Consider the following 27,869-nt stretch of genomic DNA (forward strand, 5'->3'; position numbering starts at 1 on the left):
AGATGTAGGAGCAGAGTAGAGTCTGACCAGTGTTGCTGCAGTCTCTTACCAGATGTAGTAGCAGAGTAGAGAGTCAGACCAGTGTTGCTGCAGTCTCTTACCAGATGTAGTAGCAGAGCAGAGAGTCAGACCAGTGTTGCTGCAGTCTCTTACCAGATGTAGTAGCAGAGTAGAGAGTCAGACCAGTGTTGCTGCAGTCTCTTACCAGATGTAGTAGCAGAGTAGAGAGTCAGACCAGTGTTGCTGCAGTCTCTTACCAGATGTAGTAGCAGAGCAGAGAGTCAGACCAGTGTTGCTGCAGTCTCTTACCAGATGTAACAGCAGAGTAGAGAGTCAGACCAGTGTTGCTGCAGTCTCTTACCAGATGTAGTAGCAGAGTAGAGAGTCAGACCAGTGTTGCTGCAGTCTCTTACCAGATGTAACAGCAGAGTAGAGAGTCAGACCAGTGTTGCTGCAGCCTCTTACCAGATGTAGTAGCAGAGTAGAGAGTCAGACCAGTGTTGCTGCAGTCTCTTACCAGATGTAGTAGCAGAGTAGAGAGTCAGACCAGTGTTGCTGCAGTCTAAATAGCCTTATAAGGAGATGCTGCATGCCATGGGCCACGCTCCAGCTCAACACAGTGTTCAGCCAAGGTCCTTTCTGTCTCTACAGTGTGCACTACTCAAGTGCCCCGAGCCGGAAGCCCGTTGTCTGGGCTACTTTGGCTTCTGACCCGCAGATGCCTGGAGTTGTGTGGTTCAGGGCAGAACGTCTCCGTGGCTTCAGATTGCAGAGTGCTGTTGGGAGCGCAGTATTAACAGCATTTACATTGTATTCTACATGTGTACTTGTTTTACAGTTCCCTACCATCCTACGTGCTTATTAAAGACATGCTGACTAAGTGTCTTTTTAACCTCCCGCTTTGGGCTGGATGTGTCAATGTGTCGTTCATACATACAGATTTACTGTTTTACCACCAAATCCCTCGTTTGAAAGCAACTGTCTTTCTGGAAACTGTGCTGTGTCGTTTCCCCTGCGTTTCCCCTGCGTTTCCCCTGCGTTTCCCCTGCGTTTCCCCTACGTTTCCCCTACGTTTCCCCTACGTTTCCCCTGCGTTTCCCCTGCGTTTCCCCTGCGTTTCCCCCGCGTTTCCCCCGCGTTTCCCCCGCGTTTCCCCCGCGTCTCCCCCGTGTTTCCCCCGCGTTTCCCCTGCGTTTCCCCTACGTTTCCCCTGCGTTTCCCCCGCGTTTCCCCCGCGTTTCCCCTGCGTTTCCCCTACATTTCCCCTGCGTTTCCCCTGCATCTTCCACCATGTGGGCCCAGCCCCCTATCAATTGGGAGTTCCACCAATGTGGCTCACCCATCTGTATCATGAACCCTTGGTAGAGGGCTCCTCTCCTGACAGACGAGACGACCCGCGGTAACATCATACCCTCTCTGTTACCCACCGGACATCTGCACAGCGAACACACACACAGAGAGAGGCTACTCCCATTTAATTCAAATGGGTGTATGCACGTGCTCCGCCCTACATATTTAATATGAGGTGTGTGTGTGTGTGTGTGTGTGTGTACATGCTGCTCCAGAGTCAGTACTGTTCTTCCTTCAGACAAGCGTGTGTCTATTTGCACAATGTCTCTTGTTTACATTCACTTGGAAATGTCAAAATTTATCAAACATGACGTCCGGTAGCTACTCTCTCTCTCACTGTGTACAAAGCATTAGGAACACCTGCTCTTTCCACGACACAGACTGACCAGGTGAAAGATATGATCCCTTATTGATGTCACCTGTTCAATCCACTTCAGTGTAGATGAAGGTGAGGAGACGGGTTAAAGAAGGATTTTTAAACCTGGAGACATGGATTGTGTATATGTGCCATTCAGAGAGTGAATATGTATATTTAGTGTTTCTCTCCTCCTCCCCGTCACTCTCTCTCCTCACCGTCTCCCCCCCCTCTCTCCTCACCGTCTCCCTCCTCTCTCTCTCCTCTCTCCTCCCCGTCGCTCTCTCTCTCTCCTCCCTGTCTCTCTCTCCTCTCTCTCCTCTCTCTCTCTCTCCCCCTCTCTCTGTCTCTCTCCTCTCTCTCTCTCTCTCTCTCTCTCTCTCTCTCCCCCTCTCTCTCTCTCCTCACCGTCTCTCTCCTCTCTCCTCCCCGTCTCTCTCCTCTCTCCTCCCCGTCTCTCTCTCTCTCCTCTCTCCTCACCGTCTCTCTCCTCTCTCCTCCCCGTCTCTCTCTCTCTCCTCTCTCTCTCTGTCTCTCTCCTCACCGTCTCTCTCCTCTCTCTCTCCCCCCTCCTCTTTCTCCCATCTCTCTGTCTCTGTCTGTCTGAGTCATAGGTTGTCGTTGGGGTGTAAACATGTAAGTGATGTAAAGTGAGTTTACCTGTGTGTTTAAACAAACAGAGCTGCTCCCTGTCACCTGTCTCTGTCTGACGCATCAGACAGACTCATATGGGGGTGTGTGTTTAAACAAACAGAGCTGCTCCCTGTCACCTGTCTCTGTCTGACGCATCACAGACAGACTCATATGGGGGGGTGTTTTCATGACTCTACTGTCTGCACTGTTTGTCTTTACACAGGCCTGTTAATGAGGACTGTTCTGTTTGGGTTTACACAGGCCTGTTAATGAGGACTGTTCTGTTTGTCTTTACACAGGCCTGTTAATGAGGACTGTTCTGTTTGGGTTTACACAGGCCTGTTAATGAGGACTGTTCTGTTAGGGTTTACACAGGCCTGTTAATGAGGACTGTTCTGTTTGGGTTTACACAGGCCTGTTAAGAGGACTGTTCTGTTTGGGTTTACACAGGCCTGTTAAGAGGACTGTTCTGTTTGGGTTTACACATGCCTGTTAATGAGGACTGTTCTGTTTGGGTTTACACAGGCCTGTTAATGAGGACTGTTCTGTTTGGGTTTACACAGGCCTGTTAATGAGGACTGTTCTGTTTGGGTTTACACAGGCCTGTTAAGAGGACTGTTCTGTTTGGGTTTACACAGGCCTGTTAAGAGGACTGTTCTGTTTGGGTTTACACAGGCCTGTTAAGAGGACTGTTCTGTTTGGGTTTACACAGGCCTGTTAATGAGGACTGTTCTGTTTGGGTTTACACAGGCCTGTTAATGAGGACTGTTCTGTTTGGGTTTACACAGGCCTGTTAATGAGGACTGTTCTGTTAGGGTTTACACAGGCCTGTTAATGAGGACTGTTCTGTTTGGGTTTACACAGGCCTGTTAATGAGGACTGTTCTGTTTGGGTTTACACAGGCCTGTTAATGAGGACTGTTCTGTTTGGGTTTACACAGGCCTGTTAATGAGGACTGTTCTGTTTGGGTTTACACAGGCCTGTTAATGAGGACTGTTCTGTTTGGGTTTACACAGGCCTGTTAATGAGGACTGTTCTGTTTGGGTTTACACAGGCCTGTTAATGAGGACTGTTCTGTTTGGGTTTACACAGGCCTGTTAATGAGGACTGTTCTGTTTGGGTTTACACAGGCCTGTTAATGAGGACTGTTCTGTTTGGGTTTACACAGGCCTGTCAAGAGGACTGTTCTGTTTGTCTTTACACAGGCCTGTTAATGAGGACTGTTCTGTTTGGGTTTACACAGGCCTGTCAAGAGGACTGTTCTGTTTGTCTTTACACAGGCCTGTTAATGAGGCCTGTTCTGTTTGGGTTTACACAGGCCTGTTAAGAGGACTGTTCTGTTTGGGTTTACACAGGCCTGTTAACTTCTTATGGCTGCAGCCCGACGCCGGTACACTTATGACAACAGCCACTTCAAGTGCAGGGCGCGAAATTCAAAAGATATTCTTTTTAAATATTTAACTTTCACACATTAACAAGTCCAATACAGCAAATGAAAGGTACACATCTTGTGAATCCAGCCAACATGTCCGATTTTTAAAATGTTTTACAGCGAAAACAGCACGTATATTTATGTTAGCTCACCACCAAATACAAAAAAGCACAGACATTTTTCACAGCACAGGTAGCATGCACAAAGCCAACCTAATTAACCAAGAACCAACCAAACTAACCAACAAACAACTTCATCAGATGACAGTCTTATAACATGTTATTCAATAAATCTATGTTTTGTTCGAAAAATGTGCATATTTCAGGTATAAATCATAGTTTACATTGCAGCTACAATCAGAAATATCACCGAAAGCAGCCATAATAATTACAGACACCAACGTCAAATACCTAATTACTCATCATAAAACATTTCTGAAAAATACATAGTGTACAGCAAATGAAAGACAGGCATCTTGTGATTCCAGCCAATATTTCCGATTTATTAAGTGTTTTACAGCGAAAACAAAATATAGCGTTATATTAGCTTACCACAATAGCCAGAAAGACATGCCATTTCCCAGTAGCAAAAGGTTAGCGATCGTAACAAACAAGCAAAAGATATATAATTTTTGACTAACCTTGATATTCTTCATGAGATGACAGTCCTATAACATCAGGTTATACATACACTTATGTTTTGTTCGAAAATGTGCATATTTAGAGCTGAAATCAGTGGTTATACATTCTGCTAACGTACCTATTTTGTCCCACAACGTCCGGATTTTTTTCGGACACTTTTTATGACACACATATTCTGACCAAATGACTATTAATAAACATAACTAAAAAATACATGTTGTATAGGAAATGATAGATCCATTAGTTCTTAATGAAATCGCAGTGTTAGAATTCAAAAAAATAACTTCATTACGACATCCACTTCGGTATAGCTAGAGTACCCAAACGTTGGGCGCCGACGACTAGTTCACATGCACGACAGATATATGAAATAGCATCATAAAATGTTTCTTACTTTTGGTGATCTTTCATCAGAATGTTGGACAAGGGGTCCTTTGTCCAGAACAGTCGTTGTTTGGATTTAGAACGGACACTTTCCCTCTCGATTTAGGAAGCGCACTAGCCAAGTGGCACGGATCTCTCCAACGTCAACAAAGTCAGAGAACGGAACACGGCAAAACTCCCGAAAATTTTTCAATAATCTGATTAAACTATATTAAAAAAAACATACTTTACGATGAAATGGTCACATGTATCAAATAAAATCAAAGCCGGAGATATTAGTCGTCCATAACGGCAGCTAAACAGAAGGCAAATCCATGTCTCTCTTCGCGCCTTCCTGAAAACAGGAAATGGAGGATACGTCATTCCATGAGCTGTAATTCGAGTCCAGATCAAGTTACACAGTCCATTTCTTCTCTCACTTCTTGTCGACATCTAGTGGAAGACGTATGAAGTGCATCTAAACTAATAAATAACAAGGGATTTAATAGGCAGCCCCTGGAACAGAGCCTCAATTTCAGACTTTCCACTTCCTGTCAGGAAGTTTGCTGCAGAATGAGTTCTGTTTCACTCACAGATATAATTCAAACGGTTTTAGAAACTAGAGAGTGTTTTCTATCCAATAGTAATAATAATATGCATATTATTAGGGAGGGAGGGAGCTATTAGGGAGGGAGGGAGCTGTCATGCTGGAGTGAGGGAGGGAGGGAGCTGTCATGCTGGAGTGAGGGAGGGAGGGAGCTGTCATGCTGGAGTGAGGGAGGGAGGGAGCTGTCATGCTGGAGTGAGGGAGGGAGGGAGCTGTCATGCTGGAGTGAGGGAGGGAGGGAGCTGTCATGCTGGAGTGAGGGAGGGAGGGAGCTGTCATGCTGGAGTGAGGGAGGGAGCTGGAGTGAGGGAGGGAGGGAGCTGTCATGCTGGAGTGAGGGAGGAAGGGAGCTGTCATGCTGGAGTGAGGGAGGGAGGGAGCTGTTGTAACGGATGTGAAATGGCTAGCTAGTTAGCGGGTACGCGCTACTAGCGTTTCAATCAGTTACGTCACTTGCTCTGAAACCTAGAAGTAGTGTTGCACCTTGCTCTGCAGAGGCCGCGGCTTTTGTGGAGCGATGGGTAACGACGCTTCGTGGGTGACTGTTGTTGATGTGTGCAGAAGGTCCCTGGTTCGCGCCCGTGTCGGGGCGAGGGGACGGTTTAAAGTTATACTGTTACACTGTCATGCTGGAGTGAGGGAGGGAGGGAGCTGTCATGCTGGAGTGAGGGAGGGAGGGAGCTGTCATGCTGGAGTGAGGGAGGAAGGGAGCTGTCATGCTGGAGTGAGGGAGGGGAGCTGTCATGCTGGAGTGAGGGAGGGAGCTTTCATGCTGGAGTGAGGGAGGGGAGCTGTCATGCTGGAGTGAGGGAGGGGAGCTGTCATGCTGGAGTGAGGGAGGGGAGCTGTCATGCTGGAGTGAGGGAGGGGAGCTGTCATGCTGGAGTGAGGGAGGGGAGCTGTCATGCTGGAGTGAGGGAGGGGAGCTGTCATGCTGGAGTGAGGGAGGGGAGCTGTCATGCTGGAGTGAGGGAGGGGAGCTGTCATGCTGGAGTGAGGGAGGGGAGCTGTCATGCTGGAGTGAGGGAGGGGAGCTGTCATGCTGGAGTGAGGGAGGGGAGCTGTCATGCTGGAGTGAGGGAGGGAGGGAGCTGTCATGCTGGAGTGAGGGAGGGAGGGAGCTGTCATGCTGGAGTGAGGGAGGGAGGGAGCTGTCATGCTGGAGTGAGGGAGGGAGGGAGCTGTCATGCTGGAGTGAGGGAGGGAGCTGGAGTGAGGGAGGGAGGGAGCTGTCATGCTGGAGTGAGGGAGGAAGGGAGCTGTCATGCTGGAGTGAGGGAGGGAGGGAGCTGTTGTAACGGATGTGAAATGGCTAGCTAGTTAGCGGGTACGCGCTACTAGCGTTTCAATCAGTTACGTCACTTGCTCTGAAACCTAGAAGTAGTGTTGCACCTTGCTCTGCAGAGGCCGCGGCTTTTGTGGAGCGATGGGTAACGACGCTTCGTGGGTGACTGTTGTTGATGTGTGCAGAAGGTCCCTGGTTCGCGCCCGTGTCGGGGCGAGGGGACGGTTTAAAGTTATACTGTTACACTGTCATGCTGGAGTGAGGGAGGGAGGGAGCTGTCATGCTGGAGTGAGGGAGGGAGGGAGCTGTCATGCTGGAGTGAGGGAGGAAGGGAGCTGTCATGCTGGAGTGAGGGAGGGGAGCTGTCATGCTGGAGTGAGGGAGGGGAGCTGTCATGCTGGAGTGAGGGAGGGGAGCTGTCATGCTGGAGTGAGGGAGGGGAGCTGTCATGCTGGAGTGAGGGAGGGGAGCTGTCATGCTGGAGTGAGGGAGGGGAGCTGTCATGCTGGAGTGAGGGAGGGGAGCTGTCATGCTGGAGTGAGGGAGGGGAGCTGTCATGCTGGAGTGAGGGAGGGGAGCTGTCATGCTGGAGTGAGGGAGGGGAGCTGTCATGCTGGAGTGAGGGAGGGGAGCTGTCATGCTGGAGTGAGGGAGGGGAGCTGTCATGCTGGAGTGAGGGAGGGGAGCTGTCATGCTGGAGTGAGGGAGGGGAGCTGTCATGCTGGAGTGAGGGAGGGGAGCTGTCATGCTGGAGTGAGGGAGGGGAGCTGTCATGCTGGAGTGAGGGAGGGGAGCTGTCATGCTGGAGGAGGGAGGGAGCTGGGAGGGAGCTGGAGTGAGGGAGGGAGGGAGGGAGGGAGGGAGGGAGCTGGAGTGAGGGAAGGAGGGAGCTGTCATGCTGGAGGGAGGGAGGGAGGGAGCTGTCATGCTGGAGTGAGGGAGGGAGGGAGCTGTCATGCTGGAGTGAGGGAGGGAGGGAGCTGTCATGCTGGAGTGAGGGAGGGAGGGAGCTGTCATGCTGGAGTGAGGGAGGGAGGGAGCTGTCATGCTGGAGTGAGGGAGGGAGGGAGCTGTCATGCTGGAGTGAGGGAGGGAGGGAGCTGTCATGCTGGAGTGAGGGAGGGAGGGAGCTGTCATGCTGGAGTGAGGGAGGGAGGGAGCTGTCATGCTGGAGTGAGGGAGGGAGGGAGCTGTCATGCTGGAGTGAGGGAGGGAGGGAGCTGTCATGCAGGAGGGAGGGAGGGAGGGAGCTGTCATGCAGGAGTGAGGGAGGGAGGGAGCTGTCATGCTGGAGTGAGGGAGGGAGGGAGCTGTCATGCTGGAGTGAGGGAGGGAGGGAGCTGTCATGCTGGAGTGAGGGAGGGAGGGAGCTGTCATGCTGGAGTGAGGGAGGGAGCTGCCATGCTGGAGGGAGGGAGGAGGCTGGAGTGAGGGAAGGAGGCTGGAGTGAGGGAAGGAAGCTGGAGTGAGGGAAGGAGGGAGCTGGAGTGAGGGAAGGAGGGAGCTGTCATGCTGGAGTGAGGGAGGGGAGCTGTCATGCTGGAGTGAGGGAGGGGGGCTGTCATGCTGGAGTGAGGGAGAGGAGCTGTCATGCTGGAGTGAGGGAGAGGAGCTGTCATGCTGGAGTGAGGGAGGGAGGGAGCTGTCATGCTGGAGTGAGGGAGGGAGGGAGCTGTCATGCTGGAGTGAGGGAGGGAGCTGCCATGCTGGAGGGAGGGAGGGGGCTGGAGTGAGGGAGGGAGGGAGCTGGAGTGAGGGAAGGAGGGAGCTGGAGTGAGGGAAGGAGGGAGCTGTCATGCTGGAGTGAGGGAGGGGAGCTGTCATGCTGGAGTGAGGGAGGGGGGCTGTCATGCTGGAGTGAGGGAGGGAGGGAGCTGTCATGCTGGAGTGAGGGAGGGAGGGAGCTGTCATGCTGGAGTGAGGGAGGGAGGGAGCTGTCATGCTGGAGTGAGGGAGGGAGGGAGCTGTCATGCTGGAGTGAGGGAGGGGAGCTGTCATGCTGGAGTGAGGGAGGGAGGGAGCTGTCATGCTGGAGTGAGGGAGGGGAGCTGTCATGCTGGAGTGAGGGAGGGGAGCTGTCATGCTGGAGTGAGGGAGGGGAGCTGTCATGCTGGAGTGAGGGAGGGGAGCTGTCATGCTGGAGTGAGGGAGGGAGCTGTCATGCTGGAGTGAGGGTGGGAGCTGTCATGCTGGAGTGAGGGAGGGAGCTGTCATGCTGGAGTGAGGGAGGGGAGCTGTCATGCTGGAGTGAGGGAGCTGTCATGCTGGAGTGAGGGAGGGAGGGAGCTGTCATGCTGGAGTGAGGGAGGGAGGGAGCTGTCATGCTGGAGTGAGGGAGGGAGGGAGCTGTCATGCTGGAGTGAGGGAGGGAGGGAGCTGTCATGCTGGAGTGAGGGAGGGAGGGAGCTGTCATGCTGGAGTGGGGGAGGGAGAATGTCATGCTGCAGTGAGGGAGGGAGCTGGAGTGAGGGAGGGAGAATGTCATGCTGGAGTGAGGGAGGGAGCTGGAGTGAGGGAGTATGTCATGCTGGAGTGTTGATGTTCATTCATTTATCCCACCCGATGTCCTATCTAGACTGTAATACCAGGAGGACAACAGGTCGCAGGTAGCCTAGCGGTTAGCGCATTGAGCAAGTCATCCAAAGGTCGCTATTTCAAATCCCCAGGCCGACAAGGTGAACCATCAGTGTGCAAGGCACTTAATCCTAGTTGCTCCAGGGTCTGTGTTGATAATGGCTGATAATGGTTGACCCTGGCTGTGACCCCAGTCTCCGAGGGTGTCTCAGGGGGAGTTAGGATATGTAGGCACACGGAGACACCCCGCACACGGAGACACTCGGTGCACTCACTTAGACGCCCACACACACCACACACATCACACTCTCTCAACATATTCTAGGAAGCCGTGCTGACAGGCGTAAGAAAAAGAATCTTCGTGGTATTTTTCTCTTCGCCCAGAAGCGCTAGGTCAGAAATGAAAAGGAGCGCATTCAGCGGTGCTTTTGTCCCGCTCTGCGCTCAGCCCTCTTAGTGCTGCAGTGATGGATGGACATTGGACAGACAGACACGCTGCTTATCAGTTGAGCCCACATTAGGCCGTTACCACAGGGCCTTCGCCTAGATAGACTTGTGTGCTAAACAGTAAAGCATGTCTGACCGAAGCTTTTTGCCTTTGGTGATGTAGAAAAGAGAATAGCTTCCCTTGGTGTCCGGTTTGGTCACATGTCTTTAGTACAAAGAGGAGAGAGACACACAGGGCCACCACAGGGCCACCACAGGGGCGAAAAAGAAAGCGACACACAGAGGTTGCAGATTTATTTTCATAGTTTATGACATTTTGAAAATGTAGTGTTTTAAGTGCTGCTTACTAACCTGAGTTAGTAATCAGCCTATCAGATGGAACTAGTGTTCAGACCTGAGGTAGTAACCAGCCTATCAGATGGAAGGAGGAACTAGTGTTCAGACCTGAGTTAGTAAGCAGCCTATCAGATGGAAGGAGGAACTAGTGTTCAGACCTGAGGTAGTAACCAGCCTATCAGATGGAAGGAGGAACTAGTGATCAGACCTGAGGTAGTAAGCAGCCTATCAGATGGAACTAGTGTTCAGACCTGAGTTAGTAACCAGCCTATCAGATGGAAGGAGGAACTAGTGATCAGACCTGAGGTAGTAATCAGCCTATCAGATGGAAGGAGGAACTAGTGATCAGACCTGAGGTAGTAAGCAGCCTATCAGATGGAAGGAGGAACTAGTGATCAGACCTGAGTTAGTAACCAGCCTATCAGATGGAACTAGTGTTCAGAGCTGAGGTAGTAACCAGCCTATCAGATGGAAGGAGGAACTAGTGTTCAGACCTGAGTTAGTAAGCAGCCTATCAGATGGAAGGAGGAACTAGTGATCAGACCTGAGTTAGTAACCAGCCTATCAGATGGAAGGAGGAACTAGTGATCAGAGCTGAGGTAGTAACCAGCCTATCAGATGGAAGGAGGAACTAGTGATCAGAGCTGAGGTAGTAACCAGCCTATCAGATGGAAGGAGGAACTAGTGATCAGAGCTGAGGTAGTAACCAGCCTATCAGATGGAAGGAGGAACTAGTGATCAGAGCTGAGTTAGTAAGCAGCCTATCAGATGGAAGGAGGAACTAGTGTTCAGACCTGAGGTAGTAACCAGCCTATCAGATGGAAGGAGGAACTAGTGATCAGACCTGAGTTAGTAACCAGCCTATCAGATGGAAGGAGGAACTAGTGATCAGACCTGAGTTAGTAAGCAGCCTATCAGATGGAACTAGTGTTCAGACCTGAGTTAGTAACCAGCCTATCAGATGGAACTAGTGTTCAGAGCTGAGGTAGTAACCAGCCTATCAGATGGAAGGAGGAACTAGTGTTCAGACCTGAGGTAGTAACCAGCCTATCAGATGGAAGGAGGAACTAGTGTTCAGAGCTGAGGTAGTAACCAGCCTATCAGATGGAACTAGTGTTCAGACCTGAGGTAGTAACCAGCCTATCAGATGGAAGGAGGAACTAGTGATCAGACCTGAGTTAGTAACCAGCCTATCAGATGGAAGGAGGAACTAGTGATCAGACCTGAGGTAGTAAGCAGCCTATCAGATGGAAGGAGGAACTAGTGATCAGACCTGAGTTAGTAAGCAGCCTATCAGATGGAAGGAGGAACTAGTGATCAGAGCTGAGGTAGTAACCAGCCTATCTTTGGTAGAGCGCGCACGGCTCCCTACGACAGTCCAAAACGTTTCGAGATTTTTTTTCTTCCATTAAAATAACGCGGCTCCCTTCGACATGCAAAGTAATATTATAAAGTAATGCATTACTTTTGTTAAATGTACCGAGTAATATATTAGTTTCCAGGTAACTAACCCCAACACCGATTGTCAGTATGGGAGAGCCTAATATGTTGATATTTGTTGCTTTACTGAATACTTTTCTACTAAACAGTATGTACTAAATAGTATGTGGTATGGTTAGTACACAGTATGTCTTTTTGGTTAGTAGTAGGCAAGACAGATTTCAGACAGACAGTGATGAGAAGAGACAGAGAGATAAAAGGAGACCAAGAAGGAGAGCGTGGGTAAATGGAGGGAAAGGAGAAAGTATGCAGGGCAGGCTGTACTGAAGTAGCCAGACAGGCAGGGCCTCTCTCTCTCTCTGGCGGATGGTTATACATCAGACTCTGCTCTGGAATTCAGGAATCCAACATTCCAACTCCCCACATAATAACCCCTTTCCCCGCCTCCTCCTCCCTCACTGGCTAAAGGACGGGCACTTATGCATGGTCAGGCCAATCAAAAACTCCCATGGTCTCTAGTGTGGAAAGAAGAAACGCTTCCTCAGGTGGTGGTGATGGGGACTGAACAGTGTGTGTCCTCAAAGAAGGCCTGGATACTCAGGGAACCTGTTCCACAGAACCAAATATCAGGATGGTTCATTCTGTAGGCCCAACCATGGAAGCTGTGTGTGTGTGTGTGAGACTAGGTGTGTGTGTGGTATATGGCAAGAGTCTCTAGTTGGTAAACTGCATGTAGTCTCAATGCATGGTGGCTGTTGATTGAATGGGATGGAGGGAGACTGTTGATTGAATGGGATGGATGGAAGACTAGAGGGAGACTGGAATATGAAGTTAAATGAAGTCTCTCTCTCCTGTCCTCTCTCTCTCCTGTCCTCTCTCTCTCTCTCTCTCTCTCTCTCTCTCTCTCTCTCTCTCTCTCTCTCTCTCTCTCTCTCTCTCTCTCTCTCTCTCTCTCTCTCTCCTGTCCTCTCTCTCTCTCTCTCTCTCTCTCTCTCTCTCTCTCTCCTGTCCTCTCTCTCTCTCTCTCTCTCTCTCTCTCTCTCTCTCTCTCTCTCTCTCTCTCTCTCTCTCTCTCTCTCTCTCTCTCTCTCTCTCTCTCCTGTCCTCTCTCTCTCCTGTCCTCTCTCTCTCCTGTCCTCTCTCTCTCCTGTCCTCTCTCTCTCCTGTCCTCTCTCTCTCCTGTCCTCTCTCTCTCCTGTCCTCTCTCTCTCCTGTCCTCTCTCTCTCTCTCTCTCTCTCTCTCTCTCTCTCTCTCTCTCTCTCTCTCTCTCTCTCTCTCTCTCTCTCTCTCTCTCTCTCTCTCTCTCTCTCTCTCTCTCTCTCTCTCTCTCTCTCTCTCTCTCTCGTCCTGTAGTGGCTCTCTCTCTCTCTCTCTCTCTCTCTCTCTCTCTCTCTCTCTCCTGTCCTCTCTCTCTCTCTCTCTCTCTCTCTCTCTCTCTCTCTCTCTCTCTCTCCTGTCCTCTCTCTCTCTCTCTCTCTCTCTCTCTCTCTCTCTCTCTCTCCTGTCCTCTCTCTCTCTCTCTCTCTCTCTCTCTCCTGTCCTCTCTCTCTCCTGTCCTCTCTCTCTCCTGTCCTCTCTCTCTCTCTCTCTCTCTCTCTCCTGTCCTCTCTCCTGTCCTCTCTCTCTCTCTCTCTCTCTCTCTCTCCTGTCCTCTCTCCTGTCCTCTCTCTCTCCTGTCCCCTCTCTCTCTCTCTCTCCTCTCCTGTCCTCTCTCTCTCTCTCTCTCTCTCTCTCCTGTCCTGTCCTCTCTCTCTCCTGTCCTCTCTCTCTCCTCTCCTCTCTCTCTGTGTAGTTCCCCCACCTGTCGACTGTCAGGAAGTGTGTAGTTCCCCCACCTGTCGACTGTCAGGAAGTGTGTAGTTCCCCCACCTGTCGACTGTCAGGAAGTGTGTAGTTCCCCCACCTGTCGACTGTCAGGAAGTGTGTAGTTCCCCCACCTGTTGACCGTCAGGAAGTGTGTCGATCCCCCACCTGTTTACCAACATGGAAACGTATTATGTATGTGTGCAGCCTATGGGCCCTGGTCAAAAGTAGTGCACTATAGGACCTCCCGGGTGGCGCAGTGGTATAGGGCACTGCATTGCAGTGCTAGCTGTGCCACAAGAGACTCTGGGTTCGCGCCCAGGCTCTGTCATGGCCGGCCGCGACCGGGAGGTCCATGGGGCGATGCACAATTGGCCTAGCGTCGTCCGTGTTAGGGAGGGTTTGGCCGGTAGGGATATCCTTGTCTCATCGCGCACCAGCGACTCCTGTGGGGGGCTGGGCGCAGTGCGCGCTAACCAAGGTGGCCAGGTGCACGGTGTTTCCTCCAACCCGGCTGGCTTCCAGGTTGGAGGCGCGCTGTGTTAAGAAGCAGTGCGGCTTGGTTGGGTTGTGCTTCGGAGGACTCATGGCTTTCGACCTTCGTCTCTCCCGAGCCCGTACGGGAGTTGTAGCGATGAGACAAGATAGTAATTACTAGCAATTGGATACCACGAAAATGGGGAGAAAAGGGGGTAATAAAAAAAGTGAAAAAAAGTTGTGCACTATATAGGAAATAGGTCCCTGGTCAAAGTAGTCTTTTTATAAAATCCATTTGATTGATTTGATTTGACCTGTCTCTCTAACGTTGTGTTAATGTGTTGTTGTCCAGGAGTTTGCTGTCTCTCTAACGTTGTGTTAATGTGTTGTTGTCCAGGAGTTTGCTGTCTCTCTAACGTTGTGTTAATGTGTTGTTGTCCAGGAGTTTGCTGTCTCTCTAACGTTGTGTTAATGTGTTGTTGTCCAGGAGTTTGCTGTCTCTCTAACGTTGTGTTAATGTGTTGTTGTCCTCCAGGAGTTTGCTGTCTCTCTAACGTTGTGTTAATGTGTTGTTGTCCAGGAGTTTGCTGTCTCTCTAACGTTGTGTTAATGTGTTGTTGTCCTCCAGGAGTTTGCTGTCTCTCTAACGTTGTGTTAATGTGTTGTTGTCCAGGAGTTTGCTGTCTCTCTAACGTTGTGTTAATGTGTTGTTGTCCAGGAGTTTGCTGTCTCTCTAACATTGTGTTAATGTGTTGTTGTCCTCCAGGAGTTTGCTGTCTCTCTAACATTGTGTTAATGTGTTGTTGTCCTCCAGGAGTTTGCTGTCTCTCTAACGTTGTGTTAATGTGTTGTTGTCCAGGAGTTTGCTGTCTCTCTAACATTGTGTTAATGTGTTGTTGTCCAGGAGTTTGCTGTCTCTCTAACGTTGTGTTAATGTGTTGTTGTCCTCCAGGAGTTTGCTGTCTCTCTAACGTTGTGTTAATGTGTTGTTGTCCTCCAGGAGTTTGCTGTCTCTCTAACGTTGTGTTAATGTGTTGTTGTCCAGGAGTTTGCTGTCTCTCTAACATTGTGTTAATGTGTTGTTGTCCTCCAGGAGTTTGCTGTCTCTCTAACGTTGTGTTAATGTGTTGTTGTCCAGGAGTTTGCTGTCTCTCTAACGTTGTGTTAATGTGTTGTTGTCCAGGAGTTTGCTGTCTCTCTAACGTTGTGTTAATGTGTTGTTGTCCAGGAGTTTGCTGTCTCTCTAACGTTGTGTTAATGTGTTGTTGTCCTCCAGGAGTTTGCTGTCTCTCTAACGTTGTGTTAATGTGTTGTTGTCCAGGAGTTTGCTGTCTCTCTAACGTTGTGTTAATGTGTTGTTGTCCTCCAGGAGTTTGCTGTCTCTCTAACGTTGTGTTAATGTGTTGTTGTCCAGGAGTTTGCTGTCTCTCTAACGTTGTGTTAATGTGTTGTTGTCCAGGAGTTTGCTGTCTCTCTAACGTTGTGTTAATGTGTTGTTGTCCTCCAGGAGTTTGCTGTCTCTCTAACGTTGTGTTAATGTGTTGTTGTCCAGGAGTTTGCTGTCTCTCTAACGGTGTGTTAATGTGTTGTTGTCCAGGAGTTTGCTGTCTCTCTAACATTGTGTTAATGTGTTGTTGTCCTCCAGGAGTTTGCTGTCTCTCTAACGTTGTGTTAATGTGTTGTTGTCCAGGAGTTTGCTGTCTCTCTAACGTTGTGTTAATGTGTTGTTGTCCTCCAGGAGTTTGCTGTCTCTCTAACGTTGTGTTAATGTGTTGTTGTACTCCAGGAGTTTCCTGTTTCTCTAACGTTGTGTTAATGTGTTGTTTTCCAGGAGTTTGCTGTCTCTCTAACGTTGTGTTAATGTGTTGTTGTCCTCCAGGAGTTTGCTGTCTCTCTAACGTTGTGTTAATGTGTTGTTGTCCTCCAGGAGTTTGCTGTCTCTCTAACGTTGTGTTAATGTGTTGTTGTCCTCCAGGAGTTTGCTGTCTCTCTAACGTTGTGTTAATGTGTTGTTGTCCTCCAGGAGTTTGCTGTCTCTCTAACGTTGTGTTAATGTGTTGTCCTCCAGGAGTTTGCTGTCTCTCTAACGTTGTGTTAATGTGTTGTTGTCCTCCAGGAGTTTGCTGTCTCTCTAACGTTGTGTTAATGTGTTGTTGTCCTCCAGGAGTTTGCTGTCTCTCTAACGTTGTGTTAATGTGTTGTTGTCCAGGAGTTTGCTGTCTCTCTAACGTTGTGTTAATGTGTTGTTGTCCAGGAGTTTGCTGTCTCTCTAACATTGTGTTAATGTGTTGTTGTCCTCCAGTAGTTTGCTGTCTCTCTAACGTTGTGTTAATGTGTTGTCCTCCAGGAGTTTGCTGTCTCTCTAACGTTGTGTTAATGTGTTGTTGTCCTCCAGGAGTTTGCTGCGCTGACCAAGGAGGTGAATGTGTGTCGGGAGCATTTGATGGAGAGGGAAGAGGAGATTGCTGAGCTCAAGGCTGAGAGGAACAACACACGGGTCAGACACACACACACACACACACACACACACACACACACACACACACACACACACACACACACACACACACACACACACACACACACACACACACACACACAGTCCCCTTCCAGTCCCAAGCATAGTCCATTAACAGTGTCAAACCCCCACTGGTTTGACCTGTGGGTATTAGTACTGTGTGTGTGTTTTAGTAGTACATGTGTGTTTTAGTAGTGTTTACGTGTGTGTTTGAGTTTGAGAGGGCTTGCTTTCTGTTCTGAGGATTAGGTCACCCCTAATGAGTGGTTGACAGAGCACCCGCCCTCCCAGGTCACAGCGCAGACAGCCATAGGTTAATTCCCCTGTCTGTCACTTCTCTGCTCAGGCCTAGTGGCAGATGTACGGCTCTAACTGGTTAATCCACCTGCCAGTCTAGTTGCAATGAGCAGAGTCTGGGTCAGTCTAATTAGGAACGATGGACACTGACTGGGGAGAGTGGGGAGGGAGGAGGGAGGAGGGATTAGAAAGAGGGGGAGGGAGGAGGAGAAAAGGGTGGGAGAGGGAGGATGGAGGGTAGAATATGGGAGGTAGAGGGGGGATATGAGGAGGGAAGGGGAGATTAAGGGATGAGTCTGGGCTTTGTCAGCCTGCAGCTCTGATGGGACCCCCCTGAGCTGCTCAACAACATGGGATTGAGCATAACACACACTCATATGTGTAAGCATGTCTGTACTATTTCACAATCCTGTGTGTGTGTGTGTGTGTGTGTGTGTGTGTGTGTGTGTGTGTGTGTGTGTGGCGTGAACATGGCTGTTTGTAACTTGTGTATTCTGTGATGACCGTAGCGTCTCCTGGAACGTGTGTGTGTACCATGACATGTAACATCTGATGTGTATTCTGTGATGACCGTAGCGTCTCCTGGAACGTGTGTGTGTACCATGACATGTAACATCTGATGTGTATTCTGTGATGACCGTAGCTTCTCCTGGAGCATCTGGAGTGTCTGGTGTCTCGTCATGAACGCAGTCTGAGGATGACGGTGGTGAAGAGGCAGGCCCAGTCTCCTGCTGGGGTCTCCAGTGAGGTAGAGGTCCTCAAGGCACTCAAGTCCCTGTTTGAACACCACAAAGCCCTGGACGAGAAGGTTGGTAGGGGGGGAGGAGATTGTCTGCCTGCTAATCTCTTCTTTTGTAGAGGTGTAATGGCAGTGTGTAAAATGATGGAGACTAATAATTGTCTGTCTGGTTTCCAGGTCAGGGAGAGACTGCGTGTGGCTTTAGAAAGATGCAGCCAGCTGGAAGAACAGCTCACATCACAACACAAAGAGGTAAGCCTCATCTGACCATCCTGTAGTAACTCTGTAGTTACCCTGTAGTTTAACCCTATAGTTACCCTGTAGTAACCCTATAGTTACCCTGTAGTAACCCTATAGTAACCCTGTAGTAACCCTGTAGTTACCCTATAGTTACCCTATAGTTACCCTGTAGTTACCCTATAGTTACCCTATAGTTACCCTGTAGTAACCCTATAGTTACCCTATAGTTACCCTATAGTTACCCTGTAGTAACCCTGTAGTAACCCTGTAGTAACCCTGTAGTTACCCTGTAGTTACCCTATAGTTACCCTATAGTTACCCTGTAGTTACCCTGTAGTTACCCTGTAGTTACCCTGTAGTTACCCTATAGTTACCCTATAGTTACCCTATAGTTACCCTATAGTTACCCTGTAGTTACCCTGTAGTTACCCTGTAGTTACCCTGTAGTAACCCTGTAGTTACCCTGTAGTAACCCTGTAGTTTGACCCTGTAGTTTGACCCTGTAGTTTGACCCTGTAGTTTGACCCTGTAGTTTGACCCTGTAGTTTGACCCTGTAGTTTGACCCTGTAGTTTAACCCTGTAGTTTAACCCTGTAGTTTAACCCTGTAGTTACCCTGTAGTTACCCTGTAGTTACCCTGTAGTTACCCTGTAGTTTAACCCTGTAGTTTAACCCTGTAGTTTAACCCTGTAGTTTAACCCTGTAGTTTAACCCTGTAGTTACCCTGTAGTTACCCTGTAGTTACCCTGTAGTTACCCTGTAGTTACCCTGTAGTTACCCTGTAGTTAAACCCTGTAGTTAAACCCTGTAGTTAAACCCTGTAGTTAAACCCTGTAGTTAAACCCTGTAGTTTAACCCTGTAGTTTAACCCTGTAGTTTGACCCTGTAGTTTGACCCTGTAGTTTAACCCTGTAGTTTAACCCTGTAGTTACCCTGTAGTTACCCTGTAGTTTAACCCTGTAGTTTAACCCTGTAGTTTAACCCTGTAGTTTAACCCTGTAGTTTAACCCTGTAGTTTAACCCTGTAGTTTAACCTATAGTTTAACCTATAGTTTAACCTATAGTTTAACCTATAGTTTGACCCTGTAGTTTGACCCTGTAGTTTGACCCTGTAGTTTGACCCTGTAGTAACCCTGTAGTAACCCTGTAGTAACCCTGTAGTAACCCTGTAGTAACCCTGTAGTAACCCTGTAGTAACCCTGTAGTAACCCTGTAGTAACCCTGTAGTAACCCTGTAGTAACCCTGTAGTAACCCTGTAGTAACCCTGTAGTAACCCTGTAGTTACCCTGTAGTTTGACCCTGTAGTTTGACCCTGTAGTTTGACCCTGTAGTTTAACCCTGTAGTTTAACCCTGTAGTTTAACCCTGTAGTTACCCTGTAGTTACCCTGTAGTTTAACCCTGTAGTTTAACCCTGTAGTTTAACCCTGTAGTTTAACCCTGTAGTTTAACCCTGTAGTTTAACCCTGTAGTTTAACCCTGTAGTTTAACCTGTAGTTTAACCCTGTAGTTTGACCCTGTAGTTTGACCCTGTAGTTTGACCCTGTAGTTTGACCCTGTAGCTACCCTGTAGCTACCCTGTAGCAACCCTGTAGTTTAACCCTGTAGTTACCCTGTATACACACACACACACACACACACACACACACACACACACACACACACACACACACATCTAAAAGTAAAATAATGGAATTAAGATGTATATAATATTAGGACGAGCAATGTCGGAGTGGCATTGACTAAAATACAGTAGAATACAGTATATACATATGAAATGAGTAAAGCAGTATGTAAACATTATTAAAGTGGCCAGTGATTCCATGTAAATAGGGCAGCAGCCTCTAAGGTGCAGGGTTGAGTAACCGAGTGGTAGCCGGCTAGTGATGGCTATTTAACAGTCTCTTGGCCTCCACCCTCTGGAGAGCCCTGTGGTAGCGGGCGGTGCAGTTGTCGTACCAGGCGGTGATACAGCCCGACAGGATGTGCATCTCAATTGTGCATCTGTAAAAGTTTGTGAGGGTTTTAGGTGCCCAAGCCAAATTTCTTCAGCCTCCTGAGGTTGATGAGGCAATGTTGCGCATTCTTCACCACACTGTCTGTGTGGGTGGACCATTTCAGGATGTCAGTGACGTGTAAGCCGAGGAACTTGAATCTTTTCAACTTCTCCACTGTGGTCCCGAAGATGTGGATAGGGGCGTGCTCCCTCTGCTGTTTCCTGAAGTCCATGATAAGCTCCTTCGTTTTGTTGAGGGACAGGTTATTTTTCTGGTACCACACACACGAGCCCTGACCTCCTCCCTGTAGGCTGTCTCATCATTGTTGGTAATCAAGCCTACTACTGTTGTGTTGTCTGCAAACTTGAGGATTGAGTTGGAGGGGTGCTTGGCCACGCAGTCATGGGTGAACAGGGAGTACAGGAGGGGGCTGAGCACGCACCCTTGTGGTGCCCCAGTGTTGAGGATCAGCGAAGAGGTGTTCTTTCCTACCTTCACCATCTTAGGGCGAGCCGTCAGGAAGTCCAGGACCCAGTTGCACAGGGCGGGGTTCAGACCCAGGGCCCTGAGCTTAGTGATGAGCTTGGAGGGTACTATGGTGTTGAATGCTGAGCTGTAGTCTATGAACAGCATTCTTAAATAGGTATTCCTCTTGTCCAGATGGGGTAGGGAAGTGTGCAGTGCGATGGCGATTGCATCGTCTGTGGATCTATTTGGGTGGTAAGCAAATTGAAGTGGGTCTAGGGTGTCTGGTAAGGTAGAGGTGATATGATCCTTAACTAGCCCCAGGCCTTAGTTCAGTTACCTTTTTTGCTTTCTTGGGTACAGGAGCAATGGTGGACATCTTGAAGCAAGTGGGGACAGCAGACTGGGAAAGGGAGAGATTTAATATGTCCATAAACACTCCAGCCAGCTGGTCTGCGCATGCTCTGAGGACGTGGCTAGGGATGCCGTCTGAGCTGGCAGCCGTGCGAGGGTTAACACGCTTAAATGTCTTACTCACGTCGGCCACGGAGAATGAGCCCCTACATTTATTGGAAGTGGGCCGCGTTGGTGGCACTGTGTTATCCTCAAAGCGGGCCGCGCGTTGGTGACACTGTTTATCCTCAAGCGGGCCGCGTTGGTGGCACTGTGTTATCCTCAAAGCGGGCCGCGTTGGTGGCACTGTGTTATCCTCAAAGCGGGCTGCGTTGGTGGCACTGTGTTATCCTCAAAGCGGGCCGCGTGTTTGTGGCACTGTGTTATCCTCAAAGCGGGCCGCGTTGGTGGCACTGTGTTATCCTCAAAGCGGGCCAAGTTGGTGGCACTGTGTTATCCTCAAAGCGGGCCGCGTTGGTGGCACTGTGTTATCCTCAAAGCGGGCCGCGTTGGTGGCACTGTGTTATCCTCAAAGCGGGCCGCGCGTTTGTGGCACTGTGTTATCCTCAAAGCGGGCCGCGTTGGTGGCACTGTGTTATCCTCAAAGCGGGCCGCGTTGGTGGCACTGTGTTATCCTCAAAGCGGGCCGCGTTGGTGGCACTGTGTTATCCTCAAAGCGGGTGAAGAAGGTGTTTCTCTTTCCTGAGGAGCGAGACGTCGGTGTCTCCGCGACGTGGCTGGTTTTCTCTTTGTTATCTGTGATTGTCTGTAGACCCTGACACATCCATCTCGTGTCTGATCCGTTGAATTGCGACTCCACGTTGTCTCTGTACTGACATTTTGCCTGTTTGACTGCCTCACTGAGGGATTCAACCATACTCCCAGTCAACTTGCCAATGGTGACTCACTCTCGCCTGTCAATCATCAAATCGTATCCATGACAACAGTCCTCACTAGTTTTCCTGGGGGAATAAAAACCAATCCATCTTGAATGACTATGGACCTTATTGCATCATTCCCATGTTTAACACGTGGAAAAAGAATAGGCTTCGAATGGTGATTACACATTATCTGTGATGTTATACTGTCTTGTGATTACACAGGATCTGTAATGTTATACTGTCTTGTGATTACACAGTATCTGTAATGTTATACTGTCTTGTGATTACACAGTATCTGTGATGTTATACTGTCTTGTGATTACACAGTATCTATAATGTTATACTGCCTTGTGATTACACAGTATCTGTAATGTTATACTGTCTTGTGATTACACAGGATCTGTGATGTTATACTGTCTTGTGATTACACAGTACCTGTAATGTTATACTGTCTTGTGATTACACAGGATCTGTGATGTTATACTGTCTTGTGATTACACAGGATCTGTGATGTTATACTGTCTTGTGATTACACAGGATCTGTGATGTTATACTGTCTTGTGATTACACAGTATCTGTAATGTTATACTGTCTTGTGATTACACAGGATCTGTGATGTTATACTGTCTTGTGATTACACAGTATATGTAATGTTGTACTGTCTTGTGATTACACAGTATATGTGAGGTTATACTGTCTTGTGATTACACAGTATCTGTAATGTTATACCGTCTTGTGAGTACACAGGATCTGTAATGTTATACCATCTTGTGATTACACAGTATCTGTGATGTTATACCGTCTTGTGATTACACAGTATCTGTGATGTTATACTGTCTTGTGATTACACAGTATCTGTGATGTTATACTGTCTTGTGATTACACAGTATCTGTGATGTTATACTGTCTTGTGATTACACAGTACCTGTAATGTTATACTGTCTTGTGATTACACAGGATCTGTGATGTTATACTGTCTTGTGATTACACAGGATCTGTGATGTTATACTGTCTTGTGATTACACAGTATCTGTAATGTTATACTGTCTTGTGATTACACAGGATCTGTGATGTTATACTGTCTTGTGATTACACAGTATATGTAATGTTGTACTGTCTTGTGATTACACAGTATATGTGAGGTTATACTGTCTTGTGATTACACAGTATCTGTAATGTTATACCATCTTGTGATTACACAGTATCTGTGATGTTATACCGTCTTGTGATTACACAGTATCTGTGATGTTATACCGTCTTGTGATTACACAATCTGTAATGTTGTCTTGTGATTACACAGCATTTGTAATGTTGTAGGGACATGAGTCACACATTGATATGAGACTTATTAACTGAGAGCTGGATACTGGGACTCCACGAATGGACGTATACACACACAGAATGCACAGAGCTCTCAGAGGAGATGAGTCGTGAATGGGATTAAAATGGACAAAAGGGCTCGAGGATCATGGGAAAGTGGACTAGATTTTTCTCCTGTCCTCTACATCTCTCCTTTGATTCCCTTCGTCTCAGAGAGTAGGGAATTAGCCTAGCAGCACAGTACACACGCACGCACACACACACACACACACACACACTTTTCTCTTACGCTTCTCCGTGTGTGTGTGTGTGTGTGTGTGTGTGTGTGTGTGTGTGTGTGTGTGTGTGTGTGTGTGTGTGTGTGTGTGTGTGTGTCAGCCTGCATGAATGTGTGCGAGCAGGGCTGTCCCGGTAACCGTGACCACAAACCCAGGCGGGTAACTGTCAGAAAGTGATCTATTTTCAGTTCGATGTACATTTATTTTGTGATGATCAGTAGTGTTTCTTCCCAGAGAGATATAAAGGGATAAATGAATGCTGTTATTCTACCTTGAAACAAGTGCCCCCCTCCGGTTAGTTAAATGACCCTCCGGTTAATTAAAGGACATCCGGTTAGTTAAAGGACCCTCCGGTTAGTTAAAGGACCCTCCGGTTAGTTAAATGACCCTCCGGTTAGTTAAAGGACCCTCCGGATAGTTAAAGGACCCTCCGGATAGTTAAAGGACCCTCCGGTTAGTTAAAGGACCCTCCGGATAGTTAAAGGACCCTCCGGATAGTTAAAGGACCCTCCGGATAGTTAAAGGACCCTCCGGTTAGTTAAAGGACCCTCCGGTTAGTTAAAGGACCCTCCGGTTAGTTAAAGGACCGTTTTGTAATTTGCATGACAATGTCTGTTCCATCTGTGGGATTATAAGATGACATGGAGAACAAGCTAACATTCATAACCGCCACAGCCGTGTGTGTGGCTACGTACTAATATCATCATCATAATATATGGCATTTAACAGACACTATTATCCAAAGGGACTTAGTCATGCTTGAATATGTTTTACCTACTGGTGGTCCCGGGAATCAAACCCACTATCCTGGAGTTGCAAGCTCTACCGTCACGGCTGTGAAAGATGGGGAGAGCGTGTCTGCCTGGCCCGTGTAGGGATATATGCGTTTGTGTGGTTGGTCCCTGACCGGGGGCGGGCAGCACTAGAATAGTTGTGGTCAGGCTCACAGCCCAAGCTGGACTCTTCCCTGGTGCTTCAGTCTCATGCATTCACTCACTGTTTTTAAAATGTTGGCCAGACAACACACACACCAGTGGAGGCTGCTGAGGGGAGGACGGCTCATAATAATGTCTGGAACGGAGAGAATGGAATGGCATCAAACTCAAGGAAACCATGGAAACCATGTGTTTGATGTATTTGATACCATTCCATCTTATGCCGCTCCAGCCATTATCAGGAGTTTGTCCTCCCCAATTAAGGTGCCACCAACCTCCTGTGATACACCCCCCAGTTCAGCTGTATGTTTCAGTAGGAATCTTCTCTTGCCTCTAAAGCAGTAGTGTGTGTTTGTTCACTTTTAAAGTCAGAGGGTCATCTGTGTTTGGGGATTTGACAAAGTGGAATCAATGAATGAGTTAGCCTGCTAACTTTGAGAAGCCTTCCGATCTGACTGTGGACTCCCTTAGGAGGCTTTTTACCACTACTCTGATCTGACTGTGGACTCCCTTAGGAGGCTTTTTAACAGTACTCTGGTCTGACTGTGGAGTCCCTTAGGAGGCTTTTTAACAGTACTCTGATCTGACTGTGGAGTCTCTCAGGAGGCTTTTTAACAGTACTCTGATCTGACTGTGGAGTCTCTCAGGAGGCTTTTTAACAGTACTCTGATCTGACTGTGGAGTCCCTTATACCCTGGCTACACCGTTCGCGAGCGTTACAAAATACATTATGAAATCTATATTATTCAATAATTGCACACACACACTGCTCGCGCGCCAACGAGCGTCTGCGTTGCCATGCACGAAAATAGAAGTCAGTTCTATTTGTGACGCAGATCGCGCTGCAAGTCCTGCCTCTCCCATCTCCTCATTGGTTTATAGAAGCAGGTACCCACGTGCCATCTCCTCATTGGTTATACCCACGTGGGTGACTGAAAGACGAACGAGGTCGGTTGCGGTAATGCACCTAATTTATGAAAGTTGCCAATCGCAATATAAAGTCAAGAGAAGAAAAAGCCTGGAAGGAGGAGAGATGCCTAGAAACGATTCAGTTGACCGTTTTATCTGTGGATTAATTGTCGGAGTAGAGGACCTTGTGCATTTCAGGTAAAATAACAACTCAATGTTTATATCTCAGGACAAATGAACTAGCAACAGCAAGGTAGCTAAATAGGACAAATTAGCTAGCAAGTGGAAGCTAACTAGCTAAATTGCCATACATGTTTAATGCTTTTCGACCTGTCCCCAAATTCATGTAATTGGTTCAGAGTTTGTTTTGATATTTTAACCTGCGTGTCGTGATCCCGTTTGGTGTGGGGGGGGGGGGGATAAATGTGAGCACTATGGCGCGAGCGTGCAGCCGGTTTGCGTTCCGTGTTAGTTGTCTTTTTAACATGAACCCTTCGTTTCTTCTAATCATTAATGATGTGCTTCTCTTAGTGTCTGGGTTCTGTTGTGCTTTATTGGGTATTTATTGGTCTTCTATGTATTGGCTGGTCCAATCAAATCTCCCCTTTGGGGTATTAATAAAGTACTATCTTCTCCTAGATGTCCTATCTGAGAGAGCAGAACGTCCAGAAGAGGTCGCTAGGCGACGGAATGGAAGGGCTCAACCACAACTCTGAAAACACCCCAAGCACAAACGGCAAGGTAGGAAACCTTTTATCCAGAGAGACTTAGTCAGTGTATTTAAATAAGGAAGATAAAACCACCACAAGACTTCGAAGGCCGTGCTCTGCACCATTTAATATCTACTGTCCTCCTCTCCCAACTAGCGGTAGAACGGCTCTCTGAGCCAGGAGGAGGACCAGGGGAAGGGTCAGGGGTTATAGGTCATGTCCTAGTTGTTTCTATCTTTAAGAAACCTAAACGCTGACTTGTCTGTAGAGGTCGTCAGACGGCTCTCTGAGCCAGGAGGAGGACCAGGGGAAGGTGGGAGAGCTGCAGGAGGTGGTGGCGAGACAGACGTCAGACCTGGGGCAGATGATGGAGCGCATGGCGGCCATGACGGGACGCATCAGCGAGCTGGAGGAGGACCTGGACACGGCGCGCAAGGACCTCATCAAGAGTGAAGACTTGAACACACGCCTGCAGAGAGACATACGAGAGGTACTGGATGTTAGCGTTACTAACACGCCTGCAGAGAGACGGGTGTGTTTTTATGTAAGGATTGTGTATGTTTGTGTAATGGTGTGTGTGTGTATACGAGTGTAGTGTGTGTGTGTGTGTTAAACGTATCCGTCTCTCTCTCTGTCCCGTCTAGTCTATGGCCCAGAAGGAGGACATAGAGGAGCGTATCGTCACCCTGGAGAAGAGGTACTTGGCAGCGCAGCGAGAGGCCACCTCCGTACACGACCTCAATGACAAGCTGGAGAACGAAGTGGCCAACAAGGAGTCCCTGTTCCGACAGGTCAGTACACACACACACACACACACTTGCATGTACACACACACACACACACACACACACACACACACACACACACACACACACACACACACACACACACACACCAATCGAACCAACAGCAAGATCGGAGCAGTCATACAGAGACTATACACCAGTAAGGTCGCCTACAGTATCTCAGGTCTACAGCCCACCAGTAAGGAAGCCTGCAGTATCTCAGGGCTACAGCCCACCAGTAAGGAAGCCTGCAGTATCTCAGGGCTACAGCCCACCAGTAAGGAAGCCTACAGTATCTCAGGGCTACAGCCCACCAGTAAGGAAGCCTACAGTATCTCAGGGCTACAGCCCACCAGTAAGGAAGCCTACAGTATCTCAGGGCTACAGCCCACCAGTAAGGAAGCCTGCAGTATCTCAGGGCTACAGCCCACCAGTAAGGAAGCCTACAGTATCTCAGGGCTACAGCCCACCAGTAAGGAAGCCTGCAGTATCTCAGGGCTACAGCCCACCAGTAAGGAAGCCTGCAGTATCTCAGGTCTACAGCCCACCAGTAAGGAAGCCTGCAGTATCTCAGGGCTACAGCCCACCAGTAAGGAAGCCTACAGTATCTCAGGGCTACAGCCCACCAGTAAGGAAGCCTACAGTATCTCAGGGCTACAGCCCACCAGTAAGGAAGCCTACAGTATCTCAGGGCTACAGCCCACCAGTAAGGAAGCCTACAGTATCTCAGGGCTACAGCCCACCAGTAAGGAAGCCTGCAGTATCTCAGGTCTACAGCCCACCAGTAAGGAAGCCTACAGTATCTCAGGGCTACAGCCCCACCAGTAAGGAAGCCTACAGTATCTCAGGGCTACCGCCCACCAGTAAGGAAGCCTACAGTATCTCAGGGCTACAGCCCACCAGTAAGGAAGCCTACAGTATCTCAGGGCTACAGCCCACCAGTAAGGAAGCCTACAGTATCTCAGGGCTACAGCCCACCAGTAAGGAAGCCTACAGTATCTCAGGGCTACAGTTCACCAGTAAGGAAGCCTACAGTATCTCAGGGCTACCGCCCACCAGTAAGGAAGCCTACAGTATCTCAGGTCTACAGCCCCACCAGTAAGGAAGCCTACAGTATCTCAGGGCTACAGCCCACCAGTAAGGAAGCCTACAGTATCTTACATCTACAGCCCACCAGTAAGGAAGCCTACAGTATCTCACATCTACAGCCCACCAGTAAGGAAGCCTACAGTATCTCAGGGCTACAGCCCACCAGTAAGGAAGCCTACAGTATCTCAGGGCTACAGCCCACCAGTAAGGAAGCCTACAGTATCTCAGGTCTACAGCCCCACCAGTAAGGAAGCCTACAGTATCTCAGGTCTACAGCCCCACCAGTAAGGAAGCCTACAGTATCTCAGGGCTACCGCCCACCAGTAAGGAAGCCTGCAGTATCTCACGTCTACAGCCCACCAGTAAGGAAGCCTGCAGTATCTCAGGGCTACAGCCCACCAGTAAGGAAGCCTACAGTATCTCAGGGATACAGCCCACCAGTAAGGAAGCCTGCAGTATCTCACGTCTACAGCCCACCAGTAAGGAAGCCTGCAGTATATCAGGTCTACAGCCCACCAGTAAGGAAGCCTGCAGTATCTCAGGGCTACAGCCCACCAGTAAGGAAGCCTA

The 27,869-nt window shown here is 48.8% G+C and overlaps 1 protein-coding gene across 1 annotated transcript in view; it reads left to right on the forward strand.

Annotated features, from left to right (window-relative positions):
• Nucleotides 1–27,869, forward strand: part of LOC120024755 (liprin-alpha-1-like) — an 88,506-nt gene that overhangs the window by 17,452 nt on the left and 43,185 nt on the right. The window contains exons 3-8 of the mRNA XM_038969040.1: nt 16,140–16,241; nt 17,203–17,367; nt 17,476–17,550; nt 25,355–25,456; nt 25,694–25,915; nt 26,070–26,216. Coding sequence (XP_038824968.1) covers nt 16,140–16,241; nt 17,203–17,367; nt 17,476–17,550; nt 25,355–25,456; nt 25,694–25,915; nt 26,070–26,216 — 813 coding nt within the window. The remainder of the gene's footprint in view (nt 1–16,139; nt 16,242–17,202; nt 17,368–17,475; nt 17,551–25,354; nt 25,457–25,693; nt 25,916–26,069; nt 26,217–27,869) is intronic.

The sequence above is a fragment of the Salvelinus namaycush genome, chromosome 30 (genome assembly GCF_016432855.1).
Source record: "Salvelinus namaycush isolate Seneca chromosome 30, SaNama_1.0, whole genome shotgun sequence".
NCBI classification, from domain to species: domain Eukaryota; kingdom Metazoa; phylum Chordata; class Actinopteri; order Salmoniformes; family Salmonidae; genus Salvelinus; species Salvelinus namaycush.